This window comes from Cucurbita pepo, chromosome LG02, assembly GCF_002806865.2.
Source record: "Cucurbita pepo subsp. pepo cultivar mu-cu-16 chromosome LG02, ASM280686v2, whole genome shotgun sequence".
In the NCBI taxonomy this organism is placed as follows: domain Eukaryota; kingdom Viridiplantae; phylum Streptophyta; class Magnoliopsida; order Cucurbitales; family Cucurbitaceae; genus Cucurbita; species Cucurbita pepo.
Window position 1 is genome coordinate 1,815,365 of NC_036639.1, and position 11,024 is coordinate 1,826,388.

At 33.9% G+C, this 11,024-nt stretch overlaps 3 protein-coding genes across 5 annotated transcripts; 1 reads left to right on the forward strand and 2 right to left on the reverse strand.

Annotated features, from left to right (window-relative positions):
• Positions 1 to 1,636: 1,636 nt before the first annotated feature.
• On the forward strand, positions 1,637 to 2,215 carry LOC111787623 (zinc finger protein 3-like). Its single transcript, XM_023667641.1, has one exon. The coding sequence runs from the start codon at positions 1,637 to 1,639 to the stop codon at positions 2,213 to 2,215; it is 579 nt and encodes a 192-aa protein (XP_023523409.1).
• A 2,133-nt stretch (positions 2,216 to 4,348) lies between these two features.
• LOC111788273 (uncharacterized protein At2g39795, mitochondrial-like) lies at positions 4,349 to 6,256 on the reverse strand. Of its 3 annotated transcripts, none has more exons than XR_002814120.1 (4): positions 5,902 to 6,256; positions 5,462 to 5,793; positions 4,790 to 5,000; positions 4,349 to 4,702 (listed from the first exon to the last, which is right to left on the reverse strand). XR_002814120.1 is itself a non-coding variant. In XM_023668588.1 (4 exons), exons 1-3 carry the CDS (start codon positions 6,133 to 6,135, stop codon positions 4,841 to 4,843), a joined length of 726 nt encoding a protein of 241 aa, XP_023524356.1. In that variant the 5' UTR covers positions 6,136 to 6,256; the 3' UTR covers positions 4,686 to 4,706; positions 4,795 to 4,840. The 3 variants fall into 3 exon arrangements, 2 of the variants coding, with proteins under 2 accessions (XP_023524355.1, XP_023524356.1); XM_023668588.1 differs by having other exon boundaries at positions 4,686 to 4,706; positions 4,795 to 5,000; XM_023668587.1 differs by having other exon boundaries at positions 4,349 to 5,000.
• A 486-nt stretch (positions 6,257 to 6,742) lies between these two features.
• On the reverse strand, positions 6,743 to 10,651 carry LOC111788097 (protein NETWORKED 2A-like). The gene is made up of 2 exons (XM_023668279.1): positions 10,250 to 10,651; positions 6,743 to 9,875 (listed from the first exon to the last, which is right to left on the reverse strand). Exons 1-2 carry the CDS (start codon positions 10,341 to 10,343, stop codon positions 7,105 to 7,107), a joined length of 2,865 nt encoding a protein of 954 aa, XP_023524047.1. The 5' UTR covers positions 10,344 to 10,651; the 3' UTR covers positions 6,743 to 7,104.
• Between the last annotated feature and the right edge of the window lie 373 nt (positions 10,652 to 11,024).

Sequence of the window (11,024 nt, forward strand, 5' to 3'; positions counted from 1 at the left end):
CAAAAATAAAAATATAGAACGTCTGAATTGAAAATTTGAACCTCTAACCTCTTTTATTTATGCATTATTTTAATTAATAATAAATTAATTTAGTATTAAATATCGATCTTCAATCATATATAACCATGAAAACATACTATTAATAAAAAAAATTATTAAATTTAATTTGTAAATATAATCATTATTGCTAAAAAGAGAATAAAAATTAATAAACACGAAAATAAAACAAAAAATATATAATTTCAATTATATTTCGGCCCAATGTTAAGCCCAGGCCCAGTGTTAAAGCCCAGGCCCAATGTTTGCTTATTGAAAATGATTGTCCCTGTTTGTAGGCCCATGGGCCCACAATCGACAATACTTCCTCTGGCCCGTCGTGAAATAAATTTTATTTCCTTGAAAAAAAAAAAACTCATATTTTTTATTTTTTAAAATTTACCCCTCAAATTTGTGCAAATAGATCGCGGGTCACAACCACGAAGAAAAATATTTGTAAATACATGTTTAAACTTAAAACAACATTAATTCAGTTGGTGAAGTGAGCATAATTCAACAGGGACTAATATAGACTCTCGAGTAAAAAAAATTAGAAAGTCAAAGTTTTGTTCAATACTAATAGAACTAAAAAAACTACGGTATTAATATAACTCGTAAGATATTATATTATATTATATTATCTTGGGATAATAAAAAAATAATTTAAAATACTAGTTTGTTCACACATGGTTTTATTAAATAAAAATTTAAACAAAATAAAGTTGAATTTAGAAAAATTTGAAATAAAAAAATATTTTATATTCAAATGACCAAGTCCAATATTAAATAAAATAAGATTAAAAAAATAGTGGAATTTCTTTTTATTTATTTATTATTTTCATGTCAAAAGATCTTAAAAAGGATTTAGTTTCAATATAATAAATACAGTAAATTATAGGTTGAATTTCAAAAATATTATTTATTTTTTATAAACTTTTTTTTTTTTTTCTCGTTTTTGTCGGAATTAATTATTTAAATATTTTTTAGTACAATATCTTTTAATAATTGATAGGTTAATTTTTAAACTATTTATAATTTGGAAATTTTTAGACCATTTTTAACGGTTATTTATGTCTAAACCAATTAAACTATACTTAAGTTACTGTAATTTTTTTTTTTTTTTTTGCCTCTTTTTTTAACGAGCATGAAAGTAAACGACATTCAAAAGAAAAGACTTCTCTGGTCTCTACCACAAAAATAAAAGATAGATAGATATACCGTCTCATATTGTTCCCTTGTATCATGAATCAAATTCTATAGACATTTACCCGTAATAAATGAATATTGACATTATGTAAACTTAGCATCAATTAGTGTCTAGACGTGGAAAAATAGTTAATTAAACAGTATAATTCTCGTATTCCTTTCGTTCGGGACTACGTAGTTCCGTTTATGGATATATGTTCGAATCTTGAGAGTGAGATCTACTCAATCTCGACACTTCATTGACTAAATTGAAGTTTCTCGAACCCTAAAAACGAAAAAAAAAATATTATTTATTTATTTTGTAATTTTGAGTATAGTTTAAATTTCCTTTTAAAAAAATCNAAAAAAAAAAAAAAAAAAAAAAAAAAAAAAACCAAACCTCTCCCCTTTCAACATGGAACTCCAAGCGGACAAAACCCCACTTTTCGAGGACGTCGAGGAAGACGGCGACAAGAAAACCGGCGAACTTTCCGACGACCGGAGCACCGTTCTGGATCTTCACCTCTCAACAACAAAGCCCAGAATTTTCTCATGCAATTATTGCCACAGAAAATTCCTCAGCTCCCAAGCTTTGGGAGGCCATCAAAATGCCCACAAACGAGAGAGGACTTTAGCCAAACGAGTTCAAAGATTTCATTGGGTGGCGGCCGCAATTCCGCTTCACGGCGGCGCGTTTCACAGACGGTCGTTGGGAATTCACGCGCACGCTCAGCAAATTCAGAAGCCTCTGGGCTTTTTTGGTGGGCCTACTTCCTCTGCTCCATTGTGGCCGAGGCCCGTGTTTATGGGTCAGCAGCCGGCGGTGGAGCGGCTGACTACGGCGATTGGTGACCGGAATTTTGGGAGGTATGATGACGTGGCTAGATGCCCGGCGATTGGAGGCTCAAACGCCGGTAATGAGAATATTGTTCATTCTCAGACCAAACAAGATCAAGGTCAGACCAATTTCCTTGACTTGTCTCTGAAACTCTAACTCCAATCACATTATTGTTGTTATTTATTATTAATATTAGATTATATCTTAATTATTGGGTTAATTTTTAATTTGTGTTTATTTAATTAAATTTATATATATATTTAGATTATATGTCTATTTAGCGATAAATTAATTAATAATAATTTTATTATTTTGGTATAATATATATAGTTTTTTTTAAGGACTTTCTTCTTTTTCTATTTAATTAAAGTCAAGATTTTCATTATTATATAAATTTAATTTGGTGCAAAATTGGAAATGAAAATTAAAAAATCTTCACGTGCCACACATTTGCATAAATAAATAAATAAATAAATATAAAATATGATAGGATAATATTTTTTTATTTTTTTATTTTTTGAAAATTTTCAATTTTATTATTTCCTTTTGCAATAAATGTTGTTGGTTTCTTTATTCAGATGTATGCATTTATTGAATAAATATATGGAATATAAATTTGTTTACAATATATTATAATTATTATGAAATTTGAAATTAAGTGGAGCAATCAACAAAATAAATATATTACTTTAGTAGTAATTAAATAATAGAAAATAAGTTGGTAATAATTAAATAATAGAAAATAAGTTGAAAAATTAGATTGATTAATTTATTATTATTATTATTATTTATGGACTATTTTGTCTAAAATAATTGTCCCTTTTAACTTATAAACATTTTAATAATATCTTTAAACTAAAAAAAAAAAAAAAACATTACGGGAAAATTAATATTTTGTTTCAACCAAAAGTATTAATTTTTTTTTTTTAATAATACACTTAAACTTTTAATAAACTTTAATAGTTTCATTCATATTTTAAATATTTTTTGAAAAGTAAAAATATTTTTTAGCTTTTTTTGATTTTTTTTTAAATTAACAATATTTTTAGATAAAGTATAAATTAGGGTTATTTTTATTAATTTAGCTTAATTTATTTACAAATTTTTTTTTAATTTTCAATTTTTTAATTTTTTAATTTTATTTATTTATTTGCATTAATTAGACTTTGTCAATTGGACGGTAAGAAACCAGATTAGTTGATTGATAGATTTGATTAGCATTTATTATGAGGGACAAGACAAAAATGGCCTACACTAATCAAAATGTTTAGATGTTAATTATTTTAATTAAGGTTTAAGAATGACCTTGGCTACTTTTGCGCATCTAATTACATTTTTTTTTTAATTTTTGTTTATTTAAAAAAAAAAGTCGGGTTCAGTCAACATCATGAAAATTCATTATTTTTCTTATTTAAAAAAGTTTATTCGAGAGAGTTTAGTTCTAAACCAATCGACATGTTGATATTCAAGACACCGACATAAATATAATATATTTTAAAAAACATCAAAACTTTTTGTTGTTTACGAATCAAACTAAGAAATCTCTAAACTTTCTATAATAAGTACTTGACACATCCAAAAAAATTCAAAAAATTTTAAAATTTCAAATATAAATTTGAATTCATGTTTAATTTGAAAAGTTTAGGGACTAAATAGACATAAATTTCAAAGTTCAGGGGACCACCCAGATAATTCCAGTAAGATCCAGACGAAGAAGTTAACGAAGAAGTTAACGTAAAACTCAGCAACATTCATGCAGACAAAACAGACAATCAACCCAAAAAAATCCTATATGATCATAATAAGCTCACATGTGAACACAACAAAGCTTAAAAGAGCCTTCTTCCCAATCTTTACAACAAACAATCTAGCTTTTGAAAAGCATGCTAAAGCAAAGAATATAATACCCCTTTGGCATGTATAGATATGCATGAAGTGAGGAGGACGGCTGTGTGAGTTTGGGTCAACTTGCACGTACTTTGACTATTCTAACGAGAAAACAGTCTGACCCTACTACATTTAGTTGATATAGCAACATCAACTTAAATAGGTGGTTACAGATGGTTACTATAACTTGAGCTCATTCTCTCTAAACCCTTTACGTATTTTGACTATTCTAACAAGAAAACCGTATGACACTACTATATTTACGTATTTTGACTCTTATTAACTACTAAGCCAACTCAAAGTGGGTGAAGAAAAGGAAATAGGAGATCAAACTCGACATTATTACGAGAGCACAAGCAAGAGAAATTGGCCACGACCTCTGCGGTTTTCGAGTGACTGACATTCATGAAAAATTTAGATCCCAAATCCATAACATGATTTGTATTTCCAAAAGATATGATTGCAGCTAGCAATTACAGTCAAACAACATTGATAACAAAGATCACATAGTTCTGCAACATATAACCAATAATCTAGAGAAAGAACAGTTCAGTCATTTCTTTCAATGATTCTAGCAGGATCAATTGTGAAGGCTTTTTGTCAGCTAAAGCTATAAGTTTTCCACCTTTTTTTGGGTGTTCTTAGCCAACTGGTAGAGACCCTTTTGTAATCACCAAAGGCACTAAGTTCTACTTGTTTGTAATCACTCGGTCCCTCAGCTTTTTATTAACAGATGATCCCCAAAAAATAAAACAACTGCATAGATGTTAACACTAATCATGATTCATGAACTATGGCTATTGCAAATGATGATATAAAGGAAGAAAACATAATCTTGAATACCTTCAAAAAATGGTAACAACCGTGTTCGATGTTGTCAATGAAGCGTATGGTTTATCTTTCCACAAACGACTCGACAGTTCCCAGCCATCGAATAAGTTCACATCTGTCTTTGTTCATCATATATTCATGCAAAAACATAGAAAGCTCCTTATCTATCCCCCTTTCTGCTAAGAACTCCCGAAATTTCGTCTGGATTTTGCCACTCAATTTCCTGAAATCAACAAATACCAAAAGTATCATTAGTAAACAAAGGAGTTAGAGCCCAACAAGCCTATAACTTAAATTCACTGAACTAAATTGTGCATTGTGATACCAGCCAACCAATATTGCAGCTCTAGAATACAATGTGGCTGACAATTTCATACTAATGGATGTAGGAGAAATTTTAAGAACGGTATTTAGCTAATCCGAGCATAGATCATAGAATAAAACATCAATTACCATTTTAAATATATGCGAATCGTTGTTAATTATTAAGACCAGATAGATTTGAGGTTGAATTTTAATTGAGGAGTTACTACAGGACAGCCATATTGAACGCTTTTTCCCTATATGGGGCAGCCAAATCCACAACAAAATGGTCAATGATCAGTAATCACCATACAAAAGCGGCCAAAGCAACAACAAAATCACAGAAAGGACGAGAAACTGAGTATCTGAGATGAGCAATACCGAAAATCAGGCCCCATGTAGGGTCTCGCAAGAGACATATCTCGTTTAAGAACATATAGCTTCTGAACCTCCAAAGAATCAGGCCATGCCGAGCACACAAACTCCAAATCCTCAGAACCTTCCCCCTTCGAAATGTCAACAAGCACGCTAATGTGAAGACGAAGGTCCTCTTCACCATCGCTATCGTCTCCAAGTTTGGGAACCGATTCACAGCCATCAAACATCGTCGCTTCAATTTTAATATCTTCAGTGTCTCCAAATTTCCCTTTCAATGTAATCCACTGCATTCCCGGTCGGTCTTCAACCGAAAATGCACCGAATCTCGTTGCAGGCTATAAGATTACGCAGCAAGAAGTTAAAGCAAACATTCTTAATTGCAAATTGCAAAATGTAGGACAAGGAAATGGATCGAGAGAAGGAAGAGAAAATAATCGGTGAACCTGATGAGGAGGAGCGTAATTTGACTGGTACTCAATCTCGTTACGAAGTACTCTGAGAGCGATGGCATCGAAGGGAGATTTGGGATAGGCGGCGGAAACGAATGGCCTGGTGAAGAGCGATTTTGAGATGATTGTGCTTCGTGAAGGAGAACTGTGGCGGCACCATAATCGACGAGTGAAGAAGGTACTGTAAGATCGAATCTTCCGGTGGGATGATCGGAAAATCGCCGACATGATTAAAGATTCCGGCGGTAAAAATTTACAGCTTCAGGGTTTTTGGTCCCAATTGGAACGAAGTGAAGGAAGAGGGTTTAGTCCCGGAGCTCAGAATATCCCAAAAATGAGCTTCAAAGGTTTTTACTTCGGCAAACGAGCACATTAAAAAAAATAAAAAATAATTGTCGTTAATATCCTAAACAATTTAACATTTTTTTTTTAAAATAAAAAAATAAAAATATATATATATTTACAATTATGTTTTAAAAATATACATCAATTTTAAATTTGAATTTGATTTTTTTTTTTTTGTTAAAGTAATAGGTATTAATTAAAATTTCATAAATATTAATATTTTCAAATTATTTTAAAAAATTGGAGAATATTAATAAAACTCAAATCGGTTCTTAAAACACAGTTAAAAGTTCAAGAGTATTTTTTTTACGGGTAGAGATAAGAGAAAAAGACTATTATACCCTCATGTGTAAAAAATGGTAGGCGGGTCCAATTTTTTTTTTTGATTTCCCTTGTCTTCTCGTTGCTTCCGGCCAAGTGCAAGGAAGTCGAATAGAAGTTAAGGAGAACTCGATAGGGGTGCTATAAAAATGAAGCTTGAGTTTTGTAATAGTCTAAGCTCACCGCTAGCAGATATTGTCACGATTTTAAAACGCATTTACTAAGGCTCGAACCAAAGGAAGAATAGTACTAAGCCCTACTTCGAACAGACTAGCAAACTATATCTGATAGCGGTCTAAATTATAACAAAGAAAATGGGTTTGTACAAATCATGAGCGAAGCTCCACAAGCATGGTGATAAATAGCAGGTGTCAATAGTAAATTATACAGCAACCAAGAATGAACATTAATTTTTGCAGCCTTATTTCTATGTACAAAGTCCCAATTGCAGTACTGAAATGAAAGGTATTAAATGTATAGCTACTGTGTACCTGTAATTGAAGCTTCTTTACTTCATGTCCTCAAAGCTCATCACTGAGGTAGCGGCCCTTTAGCTAGATCACTGTATTGTTTCTCTAGTTGTGGACTTGCACATGAGAACAGTGATGGCTTTTGCTTCTTTAACTTGATCCCGAACAAGAACGATCGTAAAGGAATTCGGGTTCGGGTTAATGCTTTCGATTGAGATTGAATGCTCTTGTCTGCTGAAATGCCGAATTCTTGATCGAGTCTTAGTAAAGACTTCTCGATTTGAGCTTGTAGAGATCGAACTCGATCCTGACCGACTTCTAACTCATCGGCTATCTTCCTGTTTTCTTGTTTCATGTTGAGAACTTCACCTTGAAACTTTGCAGCTTGATAATCATTCATTTCTGATTGTTCTTCACTTGATCCTTCTTCTGTGATTCTTGATATTTCGTTTTGTATGTCGTTTAAGGATTCGTATCGACTGCTTACTTCATCTGTCAATACGGCGCTATGTTCCAACCAAAGGGATAATTCAGTTTGGATCTCTCTTAGGTGTGTGTAGATAGGTCGAGCGTCGGATTCGACCGACGGCGGTTGATGTTTCACACTTCCTTCTACCATGTCTTCTCTTAACTTTTGCAGCTCTGATTGAAGGTCTTGGATTGAAGTTTGGAACTTTTGAATCTGATGAACTGCGGTGCTGAATCGCAGCCAGAATTCGAGATTCATCTCTAGTTGTCCGTCGATATGCGAGCGGATTCGTTCTTCCATAGGTGACATGATAATGGATTTACTCACACTCCTTGCTTTCCTCTTTGCTGTCTCTTTTCTTGGTAAGCTTGCATTTCTCAACAATTTGTAGCTTTCTTCTGTGGGATCGGCGCTCGGTTCGCCGTAGAAATCGGGAGTCGAAACTTGTTCTAAATATGGACTTGAGGATTCGGAGTACAAGGAGCTAGGAGCCTCATGAATGGTTTCTTGGGACTGCTCCAGCTCCTGATCCTGCTCCTGTTCCCGCTCCTCATCTCTTGCATTAGTTTCTTCATCTATTTCTGCATTATTATTCACTAATGATTTTATAACATCATCTTTGGTGGAAATGGCATCTTTTAGTTCTTTAACCTGCATCGCCAACTCGAAGATGCTGTCGCGATTCTTCTGTTCGACTTCGCTTAGCTTGTTTCTTACATCTTTGTAGTCCCTCAGCACTGATGTATACTCCTCCAGTAAAATCTTTTCTCTGTCTTCTAATCCTTTCAAGAACATCTGCCTCAAGGTTGGATGCTTTTCTTCCTCCAAATCATGAGGAGTATCATCTGTTTGAGCCTCGGATCTTTCATGTTCTTCCTCATGTATTGATTCCTTAGCTGTTTCTTCAGCTGCAATGCTTGGAATCTCTCCCAGTTTCAATCCTGAATCTGGTGAAAACGTTGATGTTTTCACATCAGGATCAACCATCATTACATCTTGTATGAACTCAGAATTTTCAGTCTCATTCATTTCCATTGTCTGTAATTTACCAAATAAGTGATCGAGATTACAACTCGCTTCGGTGAACTCGGTTTGAAGATTGTTGTTCTGTATTTGAACATTCTGATTTAGATTGTTAACTCTGGCTAATTCGGCCTCCAATTCTTGTATCTTCTTCTTCATGGTCTCTGAATTCTCCACAAGAATCTCCTTTTCTTGTTCCAATTGTTGGACGTTTGCTTGGAGTTCATCTGTTTCTGATTTAAGTCGTCTAACAAGAGATGTCTGAGAAGAAACTGTAGTTTCAAGTGTGACAATCTTGTTTACAAGTTCATCGATTTTCTCAGCCAATTCAGAAATGGTGAATGAGCTATTTGAATTCATTTCCAGATACTCTCTGATCTTCTGACTTAGAAGCTGTATATCATGTTTGTTTTCAGCTGTGCAAGCGGCCAGTTGATTTGAGGCTGTCAATTCTGTTTCAATGCTGAAATCTTCTTGTAAATCAATGGATTCATGATTCTCTGTTGGGTTTGATATGAACTTACATTTGAGACTCTCAAAATCTTCAACCACTTTCTGGATTCTGCCATTCTCTAGTCTTGTTTCTTCAACTGTTTTCTCCTGTTCTTCTTGCAACCTACTTAGAGATTCTCGGCAGGCGTTCAGAGCTGTGGTAGCCATTAACGTTCGAGCTTCGTTATCTTCGATAATCGAGCCAATGCCGAACTCATCCTGTAAGCTACTGATTCTTTTTTGCATTTGTGTGATACTGTTTTCCATGTTCCAATATCTTTCGCCCTCGCGTTCATACAAGCTCTTAACGAATTCCATTTCGGTTTGAAGAACTAGAATTTCTTTATGTAGCTTACTGATTTCTTCTAGAGCTTCATCTTTGGTAAGCCCTGATTTTGGAGTTGAAGCAGCTTTGCTACTAGCACTGCTTGCGTTTCTCTTGAGTTTTGTTTTTCTCATCATCGAAGGACTCCTAGAAAACCCCTTCTCGGGAAACTTCGGAACTTCTGGTACTCCTAGTTTTGGTGAGGCACCCGATTCAAACTGGTTAGGACCTTTGCCACCGAAAGATTCTCGAGAAAAGAAATCTACCTCACAATCATCATCATCATCATCAATCGTGTAATGAACTCGTTCTGGGAAGATCGAAGCTATCATTCGATTTGCACCTTGAAACTCTTTCGAAAGATGCTCGTATTTCTCTGCTAAAGCTCGGTATGCCCTAAAGGATTCTTCTACGTGTTCTACAAGTTCAGGCCTCTTCCTATAGTACATTTCAGCTCTCTTTGCGAAAGAATCGCCATCGCCTTCAATGATTCTCATCATGTTTTCAACCTTTTCCTCCATATCTATAGTTTACAGAAGCATAAGCGATCAGTCCAAAGATCGTTTTAAAGAACTAGCAGCTAATGATTTGCAATATTGATCTCAGATAGCGCAAAAAAACGAATCAAAATACAGGTAATTCCAATCCGATTGAATCAGTACGCCAAAACTACTACAATTTAGGAACAGAGCGTGGATTGCAAGAGCAGAGTATTCATTCAATACAAACTCCAGATTGGAAACCCTAAAACCTCGTTAGACGTAAGATAATCTCGAACCTAAAATTAATGTTCGTTGTGTAAAACGAAAGAAAAGGGAGAAAAACACAGAGATTCATAATCGACAGGCTTGAATCAAGAATGCAGATGCGAAAACCTGAATTAAAGTGCGAACATACCGTGGAGATTCTGTTCGAGCCATTTCGATTGCTTCGTCCTGATGTGACTGGCCCACCACCATGAATACGCATTACTAGCAGCTCTCTGCAACATCTCTTTCTCTCTCTCTACAGATTCGAAAGAGATTCAAAGTCCATCCGAAGAAGAAGAAGAAGAAACCGATCGACGATGATTACAACAATGAAAAGTAAAATATATATATATATATATATATATACGAAAACGATCGATATCGCAAGATCAATGGCGGCAGAAGGTTTTAGAGTAATGGAGGAGAGTTTTGCAATGCAAATCTCCAAAAAAATGTTTACAGAATCGCAACAAAATCCAAAAATGATGATGATGAAGATGAAGAAACGGCGGCAGCGAGCAATGGAGATGAGATTAAGAATATTGAGAGAGAGAGATCGCAGGCAGCTTACAGTCGTGGAGGAGAGGATACAGCGGCTTGTTTATAGGTGTTGGGAAGGGAGGACCAAGCCCTTCCATTGATTGCCACGTGGCAATGCCAGGCTGGCCAATCCTGTTTCTGTTATTAATTTTTAGTTACGTACCTCTTCCCGCGTTCAGTTGTCATTGTGTGCGTGTTTTTTTTTTTAAGGAATCATTTTTGTTGTCTTTGTTGCAACATCTTATCTTTTTTTTTTTTTTTCTTTTTTTTAATCAAAATTAATTATTATTATTATTTTTTTTAATAAAAAAAGCTTATTGTCAATATAGTCTCTCAATTTAAAAAAAAAATATAAAATTAGTTCTTGAATTTTAATTGAATTT